The following is a 22,082-nucleotide window of genomic DNA, read 5'->3' as shown; positions in this document are numbered from 1 at the left end:
TCTTAGGATTCTTGAGGATGTACCAGGATGGATTCCATAGTGCCTGTGGTAGGCTGAAAAAATTGCACACCCAACCCCCACCCCCCACACCCCAAAGACATCCATATCCTAATCCCTGGAAAGTGTGAATGTTACTTTATATGGTAAAATAAATAAATAAAATAAAATAATGCTACTTTATATGTTAACATAAATTTAATTGCAGATATAGTTAAATTAAAGACCTTGAAATGGAGAGATTATCCTGGATTATCCAGACGAGCCCTAAATGTAACCACATGTAGTAGAGGGAGGCAGAGGGAGATCTTAAACAGAGAAAAGATAAAGTGAAGACGGAGCAGAGAAACATTTGAGGATGCTGGACTTTAAGATTGGAGTGATGTGGCTACAAGCCAAGGAATGCCAGTAGCCTTTAGAAGCTGGAAAAGAGAAGAAATGGATTCTCCCCTAGAGCAGCCAAAGGGACTATGGTCCTGTCAGCACCTTGATTTCAGCTAAATGATACTGATTTTGGACTTCAGACTTCCAGAACTGTGAGATCAAAAATTTCTGTTGTTTTAAGCCACCAAGTTTGTGGAAATTTGTTATAGCAGCCACAGGAAATTAATATAGTGCCTCCTCAAAGGCATCACTACTTAGTATACTTGATCCAATAATCCCATTCTCAATAGGTCTCAGGCCTCATTTGCCACATATTAGACATGGTGCTCTTGTTACATGCTTTGGTCAAGTTTTCTTGGAATACATGGAATAGGGAGACCTTCAGCTTCACGGGGTAGGAAAGAGGAAGGGTAGGGGTCTTTACCTGAAAAAGGACTAGCTTCTAACCCCCCTTCTAATCATTCAAATGTTCACGGATGATTCCTGCAGACCTAGCAGGCCCTTTGACTGGACTGGATCTTGATGGGTCGTATAAGCCATCTTCCTGTCTTTGCCTGCACTCACTCGAAGGTGAAAGGGTATCTGGTTTCTGGTAGACACCTGGCTTACTGGTTGGCATGGCTACTCAGGACAGAGTAACTGTCATTCAAGAACCACAGGCAGACTACATCTTAGGAGAAGCTGGCTGGAGAAAGAGGCGCATACGGAGAATGGATTGGAATTTGTTGCTCTCAAGTCAAACAGAGCGACTTACAGTAATGCTGTTAAGATTGCTAGCAACAGTTTTCTCTCAAGTGTTAGACTGGAAAATAACTTCTGTGAGAAGGACTGAGACAGAGTCCTGAATACATTTTAGCCAACGTGTAAAACCAGAAAGGCTTCATAATATTGCTTTCCCCCCAGAACTGCAGAATGCCAAGGAATTATGCAGAAAAATTAAGTATACGTTTGTGGATATTGAAACCAACAAAGCAGTGGAATGCTGGCAGAGTAAAATCCTACAATTCTCAGCTATGAAAGAAAACCTAGAGGTCACTCAGTCTAAGCCCCTCACTGTACAGATGTGAAAACCCAGCAGATTTTTCATCTCAACTTTAGATATCTAGATATTAGATATTTGCTCTGTAGTCTTGCTCCAGTGTCAATAGCGTTTTACTGGATCAGGTGCTGATTCATGGCAATAAAAACATAAGACCATTTGCAGTACACTGGATTATCACAATCCCTTCCCTGCCCGCCAAGGGGCGCAAACTAACATTCCTCCTGCAGTGCAGACACATCCCTCTCGGTCTGGGACAGAAGGCCGTTAGCAACGAGGAAATTAGCGGAACCTTGAGGCCGAACGCTTGCAGCTGCTACGGTTGCTTTGCGAAAAGAACACATCCGGCCGGCGAAGACGTACTCCCATCTCGTGTTTGGTCGGCCCCCTGCCCTCGCGTTCCGATTTGCCACGCTAACGCTGGGAGGCGGGCTTGCGTCGGGGTCACGCTCTCCTATTGGCTACTGGTGCGGCGGCGGTTTGGAGTGAGCGTGGCTTGTTGGGCTGCAGGCTGTGAGGAGGGCCGCGGTACAAGCTGCGTCGAGTCCAGTGTCTGGTGGGAATCCGGGGCCGGGCCAGGTCTGGGTCACCGGGTGATGGATCGCGTGTGGAGTGCGTGGTGCGGGAAGTGCGTCCAAGAGATAGAGTCGTCGCCACTTTGGGCACAGCGCATCGTGGTCGCCTGGCTCGGTAAGGCCGAGTGGGATCAGGTGACGGTGTATCTGTTCTGTGACGACCATAAATTGCAGCAGTACGCGCTGAACCGCATCACCGTGTGGAGAAGCAGGTAAGGCGGCAGGCTCAGCCTTCCTACCTGCGTGCTGGTGGCGCCTCACCTCTTCCTTTGTAGAATTTGTATAAGGCTTTATTCTCCTAAATTGCCTGGTGGTGCCCGTGTGAGTGGTTTGGGCGTTGCCCCTCTCCCAAGTGCCTGGGGGAAAGTCTCAGCCAAGCTCTTGCACTAATCCCGTTTGCAGAAAGAAAGAGAGTGTGCCTTAACAATCCTCCTGTAAAATCTTCGAGCTTTGACCCTCACCTTCTCCCATCTTGGTGAGGGTGCCGGAGGGACCAGTGTGGCTGAGCCAGTGCTTAAGTAGTAGGTTAATATCCTAGGGTGGATTTCCGATTCGAATGGGGGCGGGGGTGGTTTGCCTACAAAACCATGTTGGAATGGGCCTCCTCAGTCCAGTTGAGAGCAGACAAAGGGTAAAGGTCTCAAGGGATAAGGGTCTTCTCCAGTTGAATGAGTTGAGGGTTTCAGGGTGAAAGAAAGGGGTGTGTCCACACTTAATTGTTGGTTGATTGCATAGCAGTTAGATGTCCTGTATATATCCTAGACAGCTTCTCATGCCCTCTGTACTATTGGATCCCAGGGACGTTATCCTCCCTCTTCCCATCTTCTTGATTTGTGTCTGTTCATGCACTCTTCAGCCAATATATAATTGGAATAACCTACAGCAACCTAGGTTCTGAGGTGGAGGGTGGATCAGTGTAAGGGACCTTTATGATGGTGCTGGACTGTGGCCCTTTAGGTTAGGCAACGAACTCCCCCTGGCAGTGGCTTCTACTGCTGACCTGGTACGCTGTAAGCTCATGGATGTAACTGGTGGCTTGGGCACTGATGAACTTAGACTGCTCTATGGCATGGCATTGGTCAGGTAAGACCTACCACGGGTGGGAGTTGGGGGGTGGTTTTGGGGGGGGTTGGGGTGGGGGTAGCACATGTTAAGCAAAGCTTGGGTTACCCTGTGATTGCTTGACTTGACAGCTTTTGGTACCCCCCTATCAACACACGTTTCTCTTTTTCCTTTCCTGAGAGCCTTCTCTCTTTTATTTTTCTTTCCATCTGTTTCTTGGAATGTGGGGTGGGGGTGGTTCACACCAAGAGATCTCTGTAGGTCTCTTCCAGCTTTGACAGTTTGTTTTTCTTCCCCTTTAACTCTTTCACCCAGAGGAACTTTTCTGAATGGTTCCATGTCCTTGGCCATAATTTAATGTAGATTTTCCAATCCTCTCCCCATTTATACTTAGCACCACACTTTTCCCCTTCTCTCCACGAACACTGAAAGGTTGCTGAGTTGTGGAAGTGGAGATGTGGCCCAGTAGTTCCTGACTCACAGAGTGACTCATAGTGGTTCTAGCAGGCTCATGCACATTGGGAAAAAGGCTGTCACTGAGTTTTCTCATCTGTCAAAGTCTTTGCTCATCTCATACTCTTCCCCTTATCTGCCTGGAGGTCCTCCCTAGCTCTTCTTACCTTCTCCATCATTTAGCTGTGCTTCCCGTATCATTTTATGTAGTCCTTCGTCCTAGCATTATAGTATTATGTTCCAGCATAATATGTTACATTATGTTGTGATTATTTATCCTAGACTGAATTCTTCAAGTCCAGAGCAGTGTCTTACTCATCTGTACGGCTTCAGTACAGGGCAGACCCTCAGTAATTGTTGGACTGGATGGAACTGTCCCTGCTCTGGCTGACACCAACCATAAGAATAGGACAGAACACTCAGTGGAAAGGTTGTGGAAATGCAAAGTGTCAGTAACTCAGCAAGGTGTTTTGAAGCCCCACTGGTTTGAGTAAAACAGTTGCTTGGGCTGTGCCACTTATTTCTCCCCCAACTCCAGGTTTGTGAATCTTATTTCGGAAAGGAAAACAAAGTTTGTCAAGCTCCCCCTCAAGTTCCTGGCTCAGGAGGTGTGTATGATAAAGTGGCCTTGCTCAATTCTCTCTCCCCAGGAGGGCTCACTAAATGGGGCATGGGGTGATGTGGGCACACAGTCAGACTAGCTCATCCCACCACTACTGGCCAGGCCAAGCCCAGCAAGAACCCCAGAGCCTCAGCCTCCAACGTGAAAGAAGCACACTTACTCCCTTGCTCATGGCTGCTATCTTCAGTTGGCTTTACTGCCCAGCTTGCTGGGAGTGGCCCAGTGAAGCTGAGGCACCTGGATGCTCCACTGGGTGGGGACAGGAAAGAGGTGGCAGTCACAGCGCCTGCCTTCTGGGAGCTGACAGTCTGAGGGAGGAGACACGCTCAGCCAAGTAGCATGAAAATGCCAGATGTTCCTGCCCTCAGTGAGTATGTGAGATGTGTAGAGGCCCAGAGGGCAGGCAGGTTCTCAACCATAAAGAGAAGCATCCTGGAGGAGGTGTGGGAAAGAGGGAGGAAGGAGGGGGTAAAGGGTACCCAGGGAGAGGGACTGGTATAGACAGGTTGGAGGGAGGCTGGAGAAGATGATTGTTAATGCTCATTCACAGGAACCTCTTTGTTGAAGGAGGGTGTTTGGTGGCTGGGGGAGGCGAGTGTTTTTTCTGATTTTCAAGATCACCTCTGCAGAGTAGTAAAAAGAATTGGGAGACCTGGTTTCTAATCTTAGCTCTGCCACTAAGACTGGAACCCCTTCTCAGGACCTCAATTTCTCTATCTGTAAAGTGGGGGGAGGCCAGGCTAATTCATCTCTGTGGTCCCTTCCAGCTTTAATATTTTCTAATTTCTACACTCAACGTCCTCCCCCAAAATCAGGTGAACATTCCAGATTGGATTGTTGAACTTCGCCATGAGTTGACCCACAAGAAAATGCCCCATATAAATGACTGCCGCAGAGGTGAGTCCCCAGGGAGTATAACTATCATAGTTAAGCCCAGGTAGAGGGAGGAAGGTCTCCATCTGGGGTCAGAGCCAGGACTAGGGCGAGGCAAGTGAGGCACTTGCCTTGGGCACAAACTTTAAGGGGGCATCAGAACTCAGTAATCAAGATAAATAACATTTTAATGTGGAAAAACCCACAATGAACAAAATATCAAATTTTAAGTAAAGACAGGATTAGTGTTAACTGATTTCTCCTTTTGTAATGTGGCTTGGCAGGGCACTGTTCTGATCTTGTTTTGATATCTCGATTATTGAGTGTTTGGGCATCCCTTAAATTTTGTGCCTGAGGAGGGGAGTGGCAGGGGGCAAGTTGAGAGGTGTGAGCCATCAAGTGTCATGAACCCAGGGGTTCTTTGGACACCCCATCCTAACTAAGGACCCCTGCTTCAGCCTAGACCTTTCGTGCAGGGGAAACAGATCTAGAAAAGATCTCAGACCAAGGCCATGTAACTAGCCAGTGGGGCTGGGTCTTTGTTCTCCCACTTGCCAGCCCTGTGCCATTTTTGTCATTCCATATCCAAGCCTAGTATTAGCTTTTTCTAGGAAAGGTACTGGTGAGCAGGAGACAGCAAAGAACAGAGGGATAACCCAATGAAAGAGGGGCAGCTTCTGGATATTTGAGATTTGTGCCTTCTTGGAGCCACGCCTCTTCCCTGGGGCCTTCCCATAATGCTTGCAAGATGAGGCTGGGGACCTGCTAAGAGCTGCTAGCCTGTGGCTGCTCCTATGGCACTGCCTTTCTTCCTCTCCTCCTTTAGGCTGCTACTTTGTCCTGGATTGGCTCCAGAAGACCTACTGGTGCCGCCAACTGGAGAACAGCCTGAGAGAGACCTGGGAGTTGGAGGAGGACAGGGAAGAGACAGATGAAGAGGGCCAAGAGGATAAGAACATTGTTGTTGATGATGTCACAGAACAGAGACCAGAACATAAGGATGAAGGGAAAGATGCAGAGCTGGATGTCCGGGCTGATGGAGACCACAAAAGCAACACAGAGGCTGATTTGCATTGGGAAAAGGCTCTGAGACATAAAGAGCTATATGGTAGGTGTCCTTGTCGGGGCAGAAAGGGGCCCATGAGCCTGGAAGACTCGGGCTTAAGGTTGACACTGGTGGTTTCCCTGGCTCAGCATTTTCTCTGGGGTTGTAGTGAGTCTTAGCTTAAAAAAACTACTATCTCAAGCATCTTCCTTGATCCCTGTGAAGTAGGAGAGGCAAGAATTCTAGTTCCCAATTTACAACTCAAGAAATGAGGTGAGAGGGGCTCAGAATCCCATTAGGAACAGGGTGCTGGGCTGGCTGCTCTATCTGTTTCCCTATTCTGTTTTCAGAAAGAGCCCGGGAACTGCTGGTATCATATGAAGAGGAACAGTTTAAGGTAAGAAAGTGCCCTTGATTTGGCATGTTCTCTCCTTCCCCAGCCATTTCTTCCCTCTTGCCAGCTACCTTAGAGAAATCCTAAGAAGGAATTTTAAAGAAAAGTGGCAAAGCTTGAGGGAACTTCTCAGAAACAGGAGAAGCAGAGTCCAGTTGGCTAACCCTCCACACCAATGGAGGGGGGAGATGCTGAAAGTTTGTGGATAATCTGCCCCATGGGGTGGTGGGGAACAACTGGACATAGGTGGTTGCATAGACCTGCAGTACTGCAGCTGATCAGCAGATGGTGCCCAGGAACTTTCCTAGATCAGGTGAGCTTGAGGGGAGCTGTTTTAGCAGAAAGGAAGGTAGCTTAGAAACCATTCAGCTGAATCCTTCCTTTTCACAGACAAAGAAACTGAAGCCATGGATAATTGAAGCGACTGGCCCAAGGTCACATAAGCAGTTAGTGATAGAACCAGGATTAGAGCCTGGGTTTCCTGATTTCCTTTCTTGCATAACCCATTGCTTCCCCTCACCCCTTGGCCCAAGGGTCTCTACCCAACTCCAACCAAATTCTCCCACTAGATATCTTAGTATTGGGGTATGTGGTGATTGGGAGCCACAGGGAATTCAAGGGGTTTGGGGAGGAGGAGGAGGAGAAGAAAGTCTGGCGTTTGAAGGTCATGATATTTTTAGTTGCAAGACCAATAGGGGAGTTAGGGGCCCACCCCTGCATGCCCTGCCCTATCCCCTGAAGGGAGGTGCTGAGAGGTCCTATGGGAAGGGATCCTGGAGGGGTGGAGGAGGGTTGCCTGACTGAACCAACCTTCTGATGGGTTCCTTTTTGCTGGCAGGTTCTGGAGAAATTTAGGCATTTACCTCAGGCCATTAAGGCATGGAATAACCTGTCCCCACCTGTAGAATGCATCCTGGCTGAGCTCAAGGGCATTACATGGGAGAACAGGTTCGTAACTAGGTAATCAGGGGCTGCCTACTCTGGGGTAGAGCGTAGCAGCCTCACTGAAATTGGTTTCCATATCCCAGCTTGCCAACCTCTACTGTAGGAAATCCCAAGGATAATCCTGATCCCTCATGGGGTGACCTTGCATTCTGCATGACCCTCTTGTCCTGGCCCTGCCAGCGACCAGGTGGGAGTTGCCTACTCTGAGTCACTAAAATGGCCAGAGGCAGGAATGTCGGTGGTCATCCGTCCCCTGGCCAGCTTTGTTCTTCTCCGTCCAGTGGTATGTGGAACTCTTGGCAACTAGGAGAATTACCGCCTCACTGCCTAGCCCTTGTCCAAGTTTGAGGTAAAAGATATATGGTGGGCACTGCTTGTCTTTTCTTTTGAACTGCTATTGGAGAGTGTCAGTATCCACTGGATAGTCATGGTTGGGGGTACCAAGGAGGGGCCTTCCCAGGGCCTGGGTCCTCAAACGACTAAGTCCCTCCTCGCTTAGTATGGCCATGAGCCTTTTTCCCAAAAAATAGTGCTCAGTTCAATCCAGAGCAGACAAACAGCGTCTATCCATTCCTCTTCTCCCTAGCTCTTGGGGGCTTGCTACCTAAATTTAGCTGGAAAGGTCTTTGGGGAACCTTCCACTAAGAACCTGTGGAGGCAGTCCTAGACCTTCCCAGCTAGGGAGAGGTTGGAAGGAATCTAGGATGGAGCAGAGTGTATAGGAAGGTGGTCTAGGTGGCAGTGGGCTTGAGTGGGAGCCTACAGTGCAGGTTGGGATTACCCCTGGAGTCTTCTTCATTCCCAGGATATTACTAGTTCCAAAGGTGTTTTATCAATGTCTGCCCAGCCTAGGCTTCTTGGCTGCACCTTTCAGCAAAAAGATGGGTGGTAGCCTCTTCCGCAGCTGGGAAAACTATCCTTGTGCCTCTATACAGTAGTGTCTGCCTGCTTGTGCTTAGCAGACAGCTGGCTGGCTGCTTCAAGTGCTCTTCCTGGATACTGACCTGAGGAGATGGGAGAGGGATGGAAGGACAACTCTTTCCTCCTTGAGCCTGGTGCGGGGGTGGGGGATCTGAGCATGACCACCCTTCAGGCATTGAGACACCTTGGGAGCTCTTGTTCTCCCTCTAGGCCTTGTCATCTAGGAGAGCCTCTTGGGGAACTGCTAGCTCTGGAGAAGACAGCTGGCTCTTGCTGGTTTCACTTTGAACTAGATGAGGATGAGGGATTACCCGTATAGCCTATGCTTTCAACCTCTATAACTTACTACTGGGTTCTTGGAGTCCCTAGGAATAAGGATCATATTTGGTCCAGCAATTGTGTCCCCAAAGTTTCTGCATCTAGGATCTGAAACAGGGCAACCAGGGAGAGGGGGAGGGCTAGGAGGCCAGAGGACTGTCAAGAGAAACAGAAAGACTGAGCAGGAACTAAAGTCTAAAAGCCCTGTGACCCCAGGCATTTAACTCCTCTGTGGGCCTGGGACTTTTCACCATCTGTATTTTCAGTCTTGTTCAGCCACTACTGCCCTCATTGTGGGTCTTAGATCAGCATGTGCTTGGCAAATGCTTGTTCAAAACCCACTGATCCCAGTCTCTGGCCCAGCCCCTTGCCCAGGAGGCTAAGACTTGAGATCCAACTGTCACCTGCCTTCCTTTTCCCGCATGCTGCTTTAGCCAATTGAGCCAGAGGCTTTAGCTGCCTTTGGAGTGGGTAGGGGAGTAGGAGAGGGTCTTCTGCCTGCTTCAGTTTGCTTAATTAAATCTCCTCTTGCTCCAGGGAGGCTGTGCTGGATGCTTTTCTGGATGACGGCTTTCTCATTCCCACATTTGAGCAGTTGGCAGCTTTGCAGATAGACTATGAAGGTAGGGTCCTGGGGGCTCACTACAGCCCTAGGGTACTGTGTTTCTTGGGCTAGAATGCCAGGGGTGGCCAGGGTGACCCTGGACTGGGTGTCAAGGGCTGTTTCCTGCCATTCCATAGCCTCTGGAAGCCCCTCTCAGCTGAGCAGAACAGGTAGCCCCACTGATAAGGAGTGGCTGGGCTGTTCTTCCGTGGCCTGGAATTGGATGGGGTCGGGCGGGGTGGAGTAGGGGGAGTCTTAATGCCGTTATTGTGCTGTGTTAACTATGATTTAGCCACTTGCTAGAGAGCTAGAACAGCAGAACTGGAAGGGCCTGTGAGGTCATCTAGTCCAACATCCTCGTGTTACAGACGGGCAGACTGAGGTCCAGAGAGGGGAAGGTACTGACCCAAAGTCACACAGTGAGTTATTGACAAAGCTGAAAGCTAGAACCAGAACTCTTTTTCTTTTATACTCTGTTGTGAGTCAGTTGTTGGTTGCCAGATACTAACTGGTTTCTCTCCCCACTGTTCTACTTTCCTCTTTCCTCTCGTTCTGTGGTGACAACTCTGGTGGTGGTGCTGGGGCCCCGTTCCTTCTCCTTCACTCTCTCCTCCCCTTCCTCTCCCCCTTCTCTTCCTCTCTCCTCCTTTCCTCCCTCTCCCCCTCCCTTCCTCCTTCCCTCTCTCCCTTTCTCCCTATCTCCCTCCGCTTTCCTTGTCAATGGGTGTCCCTCACAAACCAGAAAATGTGGACTTGAATGACGTCCTGGTGCCAAAGCCGTTCTCTCAATTCTGGCAGCCCCTGCTCAGGGGCCTGCACTCCCAGGCCTTCACGCAGGCCCTGTTGGAGAGGATGCTCTCCGAGCTGCCAGCCTTGGGGGACAGCGGGATCCGGCCCACCTACATCCTCAGATGGACCATTGAACTGATCGTGGCTAACACCAAGACTGGTGAGGGAGACTAGCCCTAGCCCCAGGACCTGATGCAGCCCAGGCAAGAGCATCTGCCACTGTCCTCAGCTCTCGGCTGAATAGCATCAGGCAGACACATTCCTTCTTGAAGGTTCAGGTTTGCCCAAGAGGGCCCAGTGGCAGCAGTGGACAGATCTCCCTCCACCTTTTTTTTTTTTTCCTCAGAGCCAACTAAACTGGGCTGGGGCAGAGGGCCCTGAATTGTTTGAGCAATTGGGAGGTATAGAGGAGGGAGTCTAGGGGGATGGGGAGGAACAGAGCCAAGCTTTTCAAGGTGCAAGATTGGGTGGGGGGCTTACTGATTCCTTCTCCTCAGGCCCTCTCTTCTCTCTCAGGAAGGAATGCCCGCCGATTTTCTGCAAGCCAGTGGGAAGCAAGACGGAGCTGGAGGCTATTCAACTGCTCTGCCTCCCTTGACTGGCCCCGGGTGGTTGAGTCCTGCTTGGGCTCACCTTGCTGGGCCAGCCCCCAACTCCTTCAGCTGTAAGTCTCTTGAATTCCATCTGATAAGAGGATGAGGCCTTATAGGCCTCAGGGCCACACGGCCCTAGAATGGCAGAGTTGGGCCAGCCCTTACAAGGATACCTAGTTCCGTCCCCTTCCTACTAACAGATAGGGGAACTGAGTCCCAAAGACGAGAGGGGTAGGCTATTCTTGCCAGATCACACAGCTTAAGACTTGGCTGAACTGAGTCCAGGATGAGAATGAATGAGACAACCCCCCTAGAGTGCTTAGCACAGTGGCCTGTACAGAGTAGGTGCACAATAAATAGTAGCTGCTATTTAGTTATCGAACCCAGTCTTCTGATTCTAAGCTCAGTGCTGTCTCTTCTATTATCTTCCCAAAGTATACATCTCATACATAGGTGCTCAGCAACCTTCAGTGGCTCCCTGTTGCCTTCCTGATGAAGTCTAGGCTTCTTAGCCTGACGTTCAAAGATCTTTCTGATTCTGCCCCAACCTATCATTGGTAACCGTACCTCCTGTGATTTCCCTTTACACAGTCCACCCTGGGCTCTATGGTCAAACTGAATATTCTGCTGGTTCCTGTAAAATGCCTGTGGTTGTCTCCCTTTCCTTTTCTCTGTCATTTTCTGACCTCGAGCCACTTCCCTCATATTCATAGAAGCCTTTAGCGCTCAGTTATCTTCCTGTTTTCTGGAACAACATCTGTTTTCATTTGAGTGACCCATCTGACACTCTGCAGCTCCTCAACACTAGTGACTTTAATTCTCCACTACACTCAGCTACCCATTTCCAACACTCAGAGCTGTTCCACCTCCGAAAGCTGACATCCTAGCATCCCCCTCAGTGACCACCACCTCTTGTCCTTCCAGTTCTCACCCTCACATGCTATGACATCTGCTCTTTGCCTGCATCCAGACCTCCATCTCTATTTTCTCCCTCCCTCAACCTTGCTTCCCTTTGATCCTGTCTGTGGTTGATTACATCAGCCGCTCATCATCAGCACCCTCAGCTCTGCTCATCCTTTGGCATATCTGACTTGCAAACCCCCAAGCTGGGATAGATCTTCCCCACTCTGCTTCCCCCACTCCTCAGCCTGGGTGGCTGAGCTCTGCTGGAGAAAACCACATAGCCCTGCAGATTGCTGCCACTGCAGAGGTATGATTCTTAATCTTGGGCTAAGTCTCAGTTCTGCTTCTCTGAACTTCTACTTGTTTTCTGTCCACTTTCTCTCCCATTTTCTGACTGTTCTAAACCCCTACCACTCGCTTTAAGCCCCTCCCCCTCTCCCATTCCTTTCGAGGAACCCTAACTTCCTCGAGCACATGGAGGCATCCGGCAGGGCCCACTTACCTGAAATCCAGCCCTCGTGAACTGATAGGCGGCTACACTCAACCTTCTCACTAGTCTGGGGATGAGGTGGCCTTACCCCACCTCAAAGTCTGCTCCTCCACCTGTGTTCTGGAGCCGCCTCCACCAGCATCGCTGGGGCCTCACCCCAGCCTCTCCCTTGCTCTACTGGCTCTTGTTCTTCAACTTATGAACATGTCTGAGTTTTTCTCATCTTAAGACAACAATAACAGCAACACAAGCAAAATCTCCTTTGACCCAGCATCCCTCTGTTGGGTTATCATGAGCTTATTACGCCTTTCTGTCCCATCAAAACGTCTCAAAAGAGTAGTCTACACTCAACAATGTTGATTTCCTCCCTACCCTCTTACTCCTTAACTTGCTGCAATTTGGCATTCACCCCAGAGCTGCTTTGACCTCCTAATTACCAAATCAAGTGGGCCCTTGTCTGTTGTTGTGTCTGCTGCATTGATGCTGTTTACCACTCCCTCCTTGAAATGCCTGTGCTTTTTTACTAGTTCCCATTAAGTGCCAAGACCCAAATCTCTTTATCTAGCCCAGGCCTTTCATTCAGCTCCTATGTGACTGCATGTCAGGCCTCTCCCCTTGGATGACCCATAGGCACCTTACTGTGACCAAAAGGGAATTGGTCATCTTACTCCACACCCCAACCCCAAAGTGATCTTCCTCCTCTGCTCCCTGTCTCACTTGGTGGCAGCACCATCTACCCTGTCATGTTGACTCTCTCAGGTGCTTCCCAAATCTGAGGTTTTGTGTTGCTGTGTCTACTTTCCCTAGTGTCTCCTTCCCTCTATCAGACTAAGCTTTTCAAGCACAAGGGCTCTGCATTAGCCACCTGTGCCACAGCACACCACACAAGCCCAGGCCCCATATGGGCCTCAGTAAACATTGAACTATACTCTGCTGTCTCATTGCCAGCAGTATTGTCTTTGGTGGGAGCTGACTCCATTCCTGGAGAATAAATGAAGTGGGAGTCTGGATGCCAAGACCCTCTTAGACTCCTGATCCCCCCCATAAAGTCTTTCTTGAACCCTGATAGCATTTGGGGCACAGTAGTAGCTTATAAGTAGCTTATAAGAGAAAAATGTAGCCTTGTAGACGAAGTCAGCCAGGGCAAGACCTCTAGGAGATGAGACTGAACCAAACAGCCAAATCTCCAGATGTGTGTGTTCATGACTGGAAGAGATATGGATGGGTAGGAAACTGGGAGGAGAACCAAAAAGGCCTGGAGGGTCAGGAAAGCGTCACAGACGAGGCATTTAAGCAATTCAAGCAGGAGAAAGAATAAAGGAAGTTTCAAAGTCCAGAAGGAACATGGCATGTGTATGTAATGGGGGGAGGGAGTGAAAAGAGCATCATGGAGAGGTTTGGATAGGTGGCCTTCAAGGTACTTTCCAATCCTAAGTGCCTGCAGAGTGGAAGCTGCTGGTCTTGGAGAAGTCTGGACCACAGAGATCTTCTCCCAACCCAAGCATACCAGAGGGATGCGACACATGCCAGCAGTAACAGCGGCTCACTTGGGTACGATTCCTTGTGCACAGATCCTGCCTTTCCCAGACAATCAGTGAATCTAGTTCTAATCACCCCATTACACAGACTGGGAAACGAGATTTCCCTAGGTGTTATACTGCAAGTCTGCAAGTCAGAGCTGGGTCTAGAATCCAGATATGCTGTCTTTTTTTTTTTTTATGAGGAAGATCAGCCCTGAGCTAACATCTGAGGTCAATCCTCTTTTTTGCTGAGGAAGATTGGCCCTGGGCTAACATCCGTGCCCGTCTTCCTCTGCTTTATATGGGACGCCGCCACAGCATGGCTTGACAAGCGGTGCGTTGGTGCACGCCCGGGATCGGAACCTGTGAACCCCAGGCCGCCAAAGCGGAGAGTGCGCACTTAACCACTGCGCCACTGGGCCAGCCCAAGATATCCTGTCCTTAACTCCTGGGCTTTCTACAGTGTCCCGTTAGATTGCACTATTGCAAAAAGCATGTGCTGTTAGGCGCATGCGGAACTTTGATTTCCCCAGAGGAAAAGTAAAAGATACCCCTGGAAATTAAGTATCAAGCATGGTGCTGTGTTGTTTTGAAGTTATTTCATTTCATTTGACACAGCAATCTTTGGAGGTAGAAGTATTATATCCTTATTTGACAGATGAGAAAGACGTTGAAGCTCTGAGGAGTGAAGTGACTTATCCAAAAGTTGCATGGTTTGTTGATGGTGGAACAGGGATTTGGGCCCAGGTCTTGTGAGTCCAAAGTCTACCTTCTTCCACCAACCTGACCTGTGAGCTTCTCAGTCCCGAGCCATGACCAGACAAACCCGAGGAAGGAGATGCCTTTTAAGATTTGTATCACCCCTGCATCTCAGTGGTCAGACTAGACAGCTCGAAATAGCGATTGCGTAATAACAAACAGCAGTGATATGGTGTCTTGCCAATATTAAGTGCCTGGGAATATTTATTATTAATCATACTAATGGAGCACAGTGAGAGAGAAGAGTGTTTCTTCTCTGGCTTTTCCTCTAATAAGGCTGAAAGCTTTTCAAGAGCTTCCCCCAGACAGCCAATATCAGTTCAATTTGAGCCAGTGTCCTCTTGGAATATGAAATTAGCCCTGCAGAAAGGGTCTCCCAGCCCTGCCCCCAGTAACCAGCAACCAGTGACCAGAGACTACACATATGTGGCCAGTCTGCCTGCAGGACCCAGAGAGAAAACAGCCCACTGAGCATATGGCCCCTTCATGAACGACCCACAGTTCAAACTCAATACACCTAGAAGGAAACTATCCATCTGTCCATCCCACCCGTGCCTCCCACGGTGACCAGGTGCCTGCTAGGTGCCCGGTACTATGTGAGGCTCTGCAAGGGGTGCTCGCCCTCTGCTTCCCCAGGAGCTCTCCTTCCCAACAGCTCTGTATCTGTAGGTGATTTTGCTGTTAGCACCGTCCTTTGTATGCACATCATCATCATCTTTAACTCTCCTCTGCCTGACCCCTGTGATCTGGTCACCAAGCTCTGCTCTCTGTTTGTCCTTCACAGCTTCTCTCCCTCCCCTCTCCACTGCCAGTGCCCTAGGTCAGCCCTCACCAACTCTCCCTGGTCTCCCTACCTCTGGACTGCCCCACCCAGGCCATCCTCCATATGGCCACCCTCCACACAGGCACTACAGTGATCTTCAGAAACGCAGCCTTCACCTGCACTCAGAGTTGTCAAGTGACCCCCTGTGCCCAACACACACACTTAACCTTTACAGCCTTCTCTTCCTCCCACAGCTCCTCGGCACAGCCCTTCCCCTTGAGCCAGGCTACTCTCACCACATGCACATGGCACGGCGTGCTTGCTCTTGTCTCTGCACAAAGCCCTCTCTTGATCTCTCCTGCCCTCCTTTGCTCTCTGCCTCCCCCCAGCTCCTGTAGTGCCTGAGGTCTGCAGTGCTCATCTGGCCTCCCTCCCACATCCTGCTTTGTCTTGTCAACTGCTCCTTTTTTTTCTTTTCCTCCATTCCAGGCTGAGCTGTAGTTGCTCCTGGAAAGGGATTACACTTTGTGTTCCAGGCAGAAGGAGCCCAGCATACTTCCAGGCATATCTTTGGAGCTCAGGACAGGTGGCTCAGCTAGGCCAGAGCAAGAGAGAGATCTGCCATTCTCATGTCAAGCCCTGCAGGTCTATTGGCTAGTTTGTATATTTACATATCATTTCAGTACAGACTAATAGCTATCATTTATTGCATGCCCACTATGTGCCAGGCACTGTACATGAGCTATCTTATTTACTCCTCCCCAAAACCCTCTAATTTGGCTGCCATTATTGTCCTTATTTTACTGAGAATGGAAGTGTGCCACAGAGATGAATTAGAGAGCTTGTTCAGGGTCCAGGGTCCTGTTGTTTCTGTTTTCTGTCTGCTCTACTCACTGCCTTTCAGAGGTAGGTCGGGAAGCTCAGTGACCAAGTTCAAACCATGGAGTGTTGGGGTATGAAGTGACTTGAGATTTTGAATCTTGCTTTCCCTATCCCTCCCTTTGCTCAGCATCTTTAAAGCCATGGGGCAGGTCCTGCCAGACGGGGAGCAGGAAAAGCTGCTGCACATCTGTTCCATTTATAACCAGAGTGGAGAAAATAGTCGGGTGCAGGAGGGCTCAGAGGCCTCCCCCGTTGGGAAGTCTCCATACACACTGGACAGCCTGTATTGGAGCCTCAAACCAGATTGCTCTAGCTCTGGACCTGAAGGAGAAGCCCAGCAGCAGGAGGAGCAGGGCAGCCTTAATGATGTTAAGGAAGATGAGGAGGAGGAGAAAGAGGTTTTGGAAGACCAGGTGGAGGAGGAGGAAGAGGAAAATGATGACCAGGAGAAGTGGAAGGAGGAGGTGGAGGATGAAGATGATGATGATGATGACGATGACGATGACGACGACGATGACGAAGATGATGAGGAAGACAGAATGGAGGTGGGGCCTTTCTCTACGAGGGAGGAGTCCCCCACTGCTGAGAAAGCTAGGCTTCTGGCCCAGAAAAGAGGAGCTTTGCAGGGTTCTGCATGGCAAGTTAGCTCAGGTGAGAAACCTGATACTCACTTTCTCCCCATACCAATCTTCCATCTTTGGTTGGCTCTTGAGGATTCCCTCCATTGTCATGCTGCTGGCTGCTTCATTCAGAGAGCATAGAAGGGTAGTGTGGGTGTAGGCACTAGCCAGCAAACCATGGAGGAGACCACGAGAGGTAGGGGGTAGATATGTGTATGATTCTGCATGTGTTTTTCATGTGCAGTGATCCAAGGGCAAGGAGACAAAAAAGAGTGCTTTTTGTGTATATGTGAATGTGTATGTACACATGGAGGCTGAGTGGTAATGAGACAGGATTTTGCTGTGTGTATGAAAAAGAAGGAACGCAAGGGCATTAAGTCAAAGGAAGTGGAAGTGAGATCAGAAGAGTGAGAATAAGGAGTGGTGTGTTTTTAGGTGACCATACAAGTTTGTGACACAATGCCGGGAGGGGGGCAAGGAGGGTTGGGTGATAAGAAAGTGGGGGAACATGGATCTGCTTCTCTTGAGGGTGGTCTTTTGAGTGTCCTCATTTAGGTTAGGGAGCAGGAACCTTAAGGCAGGGAGACCCTGAAGGAATGAACAATCTGGTGTGTGTGGGGGGGCATGTGTGTATACTGACACACTGGAGGCAGGGGTAGATGTGGGGGCACAGCCTGTGTGATGGAGTCTGAGGGTCGGAGGGGAAACAGACTGGGTGTGGGGTATTGTGGGCATGGTGAGAAACAATAGGGAGAGAGGGGAGGCAGTGAAGGAACTTAGGGGGAAAGGTGGAGCCTTTGCCCTTCTGTGGACATGTGTGTGGAAGGACTGGGGCATAAAGGCCGTGAGTGCCAGGGGTGGGGGAACATGTTTATGTCTGTATTTGTGAATGGGTGTGTGCCTACATGTGCTGGACAAACCAAGGCACAGTGACAGAGAAATCTCTTAGGGCAAGGAGGGCTGTGTTTGGAGATCTTTGTAAATATTGAAAGGGAGCGGCATCAACACAGGCAGAAATGTGTGTGTGTGTGTGTGTGTGTGTGTCACAGAGAGTAGGGGCTATGAAAAGAGAAGTCATTGTGAAGAAGGCTGTACGTGCATCTGTGCATACATGCACACATGGTCATGTATGTTTTTGGAAGGGGGGCAGAGTTGCTGAGACCCATGGGGGTCAGGAGGTATCTGTATGAGGGAGAGAACTGGCAGCAATGAGAGTTGGGGATATATGGAAGGGCATGAGAACAGGCAGTGAGACAGCCATCCAGAGATGGTCTGTGTGTGTCCATGCTGTTACTGAGGGGACATGTACAAGGGTGCAGGCTAGAGAGGTAAGGGCAGTTATGTAGGCAGCGTTGGGGATGTTAGTGATGGGGAGAGAGTATGATCAGGTCAGTGACAGGCATGTGAGGGAGTGATTCCTGTGTACGAAGATATTTTTGTATGCATAGGGCAATGCAGGGCATTAAGATAGACACAGTTTCCTTCCTGTAAAAGAGCCAGAGGTGGGGGATGGGCAGGCAGAGGAACAGCCCTTGCTGAAGGGAATTCTGTGGCGAACATAAAAAGCTAGTCCAGGATTGATACTTTCCAGAATGCCAGGGGCATTATGACAGGGAAAATTCTTTGGGTACCAGGGAGATGTGGGAGGCCAGAGACTGAATCTACTTGGAGGAGCTCACTGGTTAAGGCTTCACTTGAAAACATTGGATACACTGGTTTAAGGATGGGGATGGGGACAGGGATTTAAGATAAACTGTGTGGAGAGTGTTTAACTGATAGGACAGAGGAGATGGGGAGTACCTGACATGGTCCATTCTAAAATGGAGTATCTTTGGGGTGAGGTGGGGAGTGGTTTGTGAACGTGGAAAGGCTGGGCGTTAAAATCTTTCTTTCTCTCCCTTACCATTGCTTCCTTTGTGTGTGCATACACATATGTGGGGATGCAGGGACATTAAGATTTCTGGTTTATGTGTCTGTGAATGAGAGGTGTGGGAGGCAGGGAGTGAAACTGGGAACATTTGTTAAATGGAGGGCTTGGTCTATGTGCTTGTGTATGTATACTTAGGTGGTGGTGGGGGGTGGGATATACAGTGAGAAAGCCCTTTCCCAGAGAAGGGATGTTCTTTGTGTGTGCATCTGGGGACAGTAAAACCTTGCAGGGGGCAGGGGGAGCATAATACCTCTGAGAGAGAGTCTACCCTGAGGTGGTGTGTGGGTGTGTGTGTGTATCTCTCAAGGCAAAGCCACTAAGAAATGATATGGCACTCAAGCACATTTGGGGGTTTGTGTGTAGATGTGTAGGAAATCTAGGTCATTCAGATACTCCGAGGTATCTGTGGGTTTGGGGAGGAAGTGCTGTGGGAATTCTGGGGCATGCAGACTTTCCTGGATATATGTGTGTGTGGAAATAGTGGTAAGGGTGAGAGGTTGAGGCAGTGATACAGCTAGGTCTGAAAAAGACGTTGTTCTCTGTATCTATGTGAGGACACCTTTAGGGGAAGCGGGAGAAGAGCAGAGAGAACAAAAATGTCTGTAGTTGTGTGCATGGGATGTGGGGTGTGGTAGGGTGTGTGTGTGTGTGTGAACACATAGAGGGAAAGAAGGGCCATAAAGAGTGTATGAGGGAGTATGGAATGGGTGGGGAACATTAAGGTGGAGAGGAGCTCATGAGAAGTGATGCAGAGAGGAGTGAGGCTGGAGATACACAGAGAGCCCATGCTAGTGGGCTAATTGAGGTGAGTGGGTGGACAAGGTAAGTGGGCTTGTGCATCAGTCTGAGAACTAATGCTCTTGCCTCCTCCCTTTGCTCCACAGAAGATGTGCGATGGGACATCTTCCCCTTAGGCCGAATGCCAGGTCAGACCGAGGACCCAGCAGAGCTTATGCTGGACAGTTATGACACCATGTATCTTTTGGACCAGCCTGTGCTAGAGCAGCGGCTGGAACCCCCAACATGCAAGACTGGGTGAGTACCCGTGGTAGCAGGATTTCTTACCCCTTTCTCTGGAGGGAAGGAGGGAGGGTGGGATGGAGGAAGGGTGGGACACAAAGTGGGGTGGGTGGGGGAGATAGCTGTCTCTAGTCATGGCCTAAATGAGGAATCTATAAACTCCAGTCCCTGGCTGAGCTCTGACCAGAACTCCCAGCCCCTAGTGGGGGGAGCCAGTGAGGCAGCCATGCAGAAATGGCTTGGCACCCCTCTCAGATTGCATCCAGTTTGTGTGTGTGTGTGTGTGTGTGTGTGCGCGCACGCACACGCACATTTTGGGAAGAGAGAGGTCCATAGCTTTCAACAGATCCGTTAAAAGGTCCACCACTCCCAAAAGGTCAAGAACGGATGCTCTAATCCAACTTCTTCATGTTCCTGAGGAGAAAACTGAGGCCCACAAAGGGGAAGGGATTTGTCCAGAGGTGCACAGAGTAATCGGTAGGCCTCCCCACACTGTCCAGGCATCTTGGTAGCAAGCCTTGCGCAGGGCTCAATGCTCTCCCTCGAAACTCACCTCTGGATCACAGGCGTGGGAGCCTTTGGGTCATCAGGGAGCCAGGAACCAAGCAGCCCTTGCTCAGGGGCTCCGCTGGTAACACAAAGAAGCCCGTCCAGAGGGCGTGTATATTCCGGAATGCGGGGCCGTTGTGACCAGGAGAATCCTGTGAGTACCAGAGAGAGACCTCTGTGGGCCCCTGAAACTGAGAGTCTATCCCTGTGCCTCCTACCCACTTCCTGGGAGATGAGCCCCTCTTCCTCTGGACATTCGGGGAGAAGGCTAGTAGAACCCAGGGGTTCCAGCAGCTGGCCAGGCCCAAGGCAGTGCCCTGGACTTGGGTCCTAGGCCAGGGAGCAGCAGGGCTCTTGGAGAGGAGAGGAGGTAGCTGGAGAAGCCAGGTGTTCTGTAGTTGGGAGTGGGGCCCACACGTCTGAGAGAGAAAGAGGCCGCCTTTTCCCTTGGGTAAGGCTGGCTTGATGAGCACCAGGGTATCATGGATGAAGTGTGGGCAGGTAGAGCTGTTAAATCCAGAAGAAAGCTGATTAGGCCCAGCTCTCACACCCGCTGTAGTGGGGAGGCTTCTGCTGGAGCGGTCATGCCTACCCCTGTTCCTTGTCTCAGCTCCACCCCTGACTTGGCTATGTGGCCTTGAGCAAGTCCCTTTTCTTCATCTCTGTGCCTCAGTTCCAGGACTAGATCATCTCTTAGGGTTTTTTCAGCTGCAGCAGTGTAACCATGGATCTGCCTGAGGGAAAGGATGATGGCTTTGCTCTCAGCTATCACCCTCATCTACCTGGAAGGACCTTTGACCTGCAGGAAGCAGGGGAAGGAAGAGTGTTCTCAGCAGGGCCAGGGGTGGGGAGGATAGTCGTCTCCCTAGAGCAATCTTGCAGTCCTGGGATGGGAGCTCGACCTATCGTCTCCCTAGAGGAATCTTGCAGTCCTGGGATGGGAGCTCGACCTAGCCCTGTAGCACAAGCCTGACTTTGGGCCCCTTAACCAGCTATTGGGAGTGGGAGGGATCCAGCCCAGCATCCTCTGGGCCCCCAAGCTCTAGGGCCTTGGAAGAAGGCCTGTTAAGGCAGCCACTTTCAGTATCTTCCTGGAGGTGGGGTGGTGTGGGTTCCCCTCTTCTATCTCAACCCAAATAGGTCTGCTTTAATCGGGTTTATATCCTGGGACTCTGCATAAAGTTTCATTTGAAAAGTTCCACTCCTCCCCTCCCTCCCTCCACTGAGGGGAGGGCAGAGCCACCCTTGGGGCCCATCTGAAGTGGTTTCTCAGATTTGCTCCAGTTTCTTCTTCGTAAAGCTAGGCAGGAGGGTGGGCCCTTCCCATAGACAAACACACATCAAGCACCCTTAGTCCTTCCAGAGCTTAAAGCTGCCTCCTTCCCTGACTGACCGCACCCCCTCTCTCCACAGCACCCTGGGCCTGAGCTGTGGCATCGGCAGTGGCAACTGCAGCAATGGCAGCAGCAACTTGGAGGGGCTTGTCTGGAGCCAGGGCCAGCTGCATGGGCTCAAAACTGGCCTGCAGCTCTTCTGATGCCTGCCCTGGTGCAAGTGTTCATCCAGCCCTGCTGGGGCAGCAGCCTCCCCCCATCCAGTGCACCTGATGCCCATGAAACAACCTGGGAGACAGCCCACATCAGCTCGGTTTTCCACCACAGTGGAATTTTGAATATGTTCTGGGGTTTTTTTTGTTTTGTTTTGTTTTGAAAAACAATAAACAGGAAACTGTTGTTTCAGGGTTTGTGAGATGAGGGTGTGTGCTGGGGCAGACCAATGTAATTCTCCTTTTCTGGGGGCTCCAGAGAATGCAGGACCATAACAGGGCTTTGAGTGGGAGCAGGGTTCTGAGGCCCCTTGGGCCCACTGCCCCTGATTGTTTCTACCACCAGTCTCCACTCATAGCTTCTTCCTGACTCAAACTATTTTCCCTCCCCTGAGCTGTAGTATGGGGCCAGGTCACTTGGAAGCATCAGGCCCCAGAAGAGAGGCATTGCTGGCCATAGAGCCCAGCCAGCGTCAGGGGAATCTG

At 50.3% G+C, this 22,082-nt stretch overlaps 1 protein-coding gene across 1 annotated transcript; it reads left to right on the top strand.

Moving 5' to 3' along the window:
- Positions 1 to 998: 998 nt before the first annotated feature.
- LAS1L (LAS1 like ribosome biogenesis factor) lies at positions 999 to 21,789 on the top strand. The gene is made up of 14 exons (XM_058535076.1): positions 999 to 1,136; positions 1,510 to 2,207; positions 2,953 to 3,078; positions 4,049 to 4,118; positions 4,948 to 5,029; positions 5,832 to 6,113; positions 6,401 to 6,447; positions 7,283 to 7,392; positions 9,166 to 9,251; positions 9,975 to 10,181; positions 10,538 to 10,685; positions 16,059 to 16,582; positions 19,366 to 19,516; positions 21,464 to 21,789. Exons 1-14 carry the CDS (start codon positions 999 to 1,001, stop codon positions 21,585 to 21,587), a joined length of 2,793 nt encoding a protein of 930 aa, XP_058391059.1. The 3' UTR covers positions 21,588 to 21,789.
- Positions 21,790 to 22,082: the final 293 nt, after the last annotated feature.

This window comes from Diceros bicornis, chromosome X (genome assembly GCF_020826845.1).
Source record: "Diceros bicornis minor isolate mBicDic1 chromosome X, mDicBic1.mat.cur, whole genome shotgun sequence".
NCBI classification, from domain to species: Eukaryota; Metazoa; Chordata; class Mammalia; order Perissodactyla; family Rhinocerotidae; genus Diceros; species Diceros bicornis.
This window is presented reverse-complemented; position numbering and strand designations above follow the sequence as displayed.

Bases quoted from the DNA above. Each gene is read 5' to 3' on its own strand.
- LAS1L (XM_058535076.1), top strand. From the start codon at position 999: ATGGCTACTCAGGACAGAGTAACTGTCATTCAAGAACCACAGGCAGAC. The intron at 7,393-9,165 runs GTTCGTAACTAG...CTCTTGCTCCAG, and splicing joins GGCATTACATGGGAGAACAG to GGAGGCTGTGCTGGATGCTT. The intron at 9,252-9,974 runs GTAGGGTCCTGG...CTCACAAACCAG, and splicing joins TTTGCAGATAGACTATGAAG to AAAATGTGGACTTGAATGAC.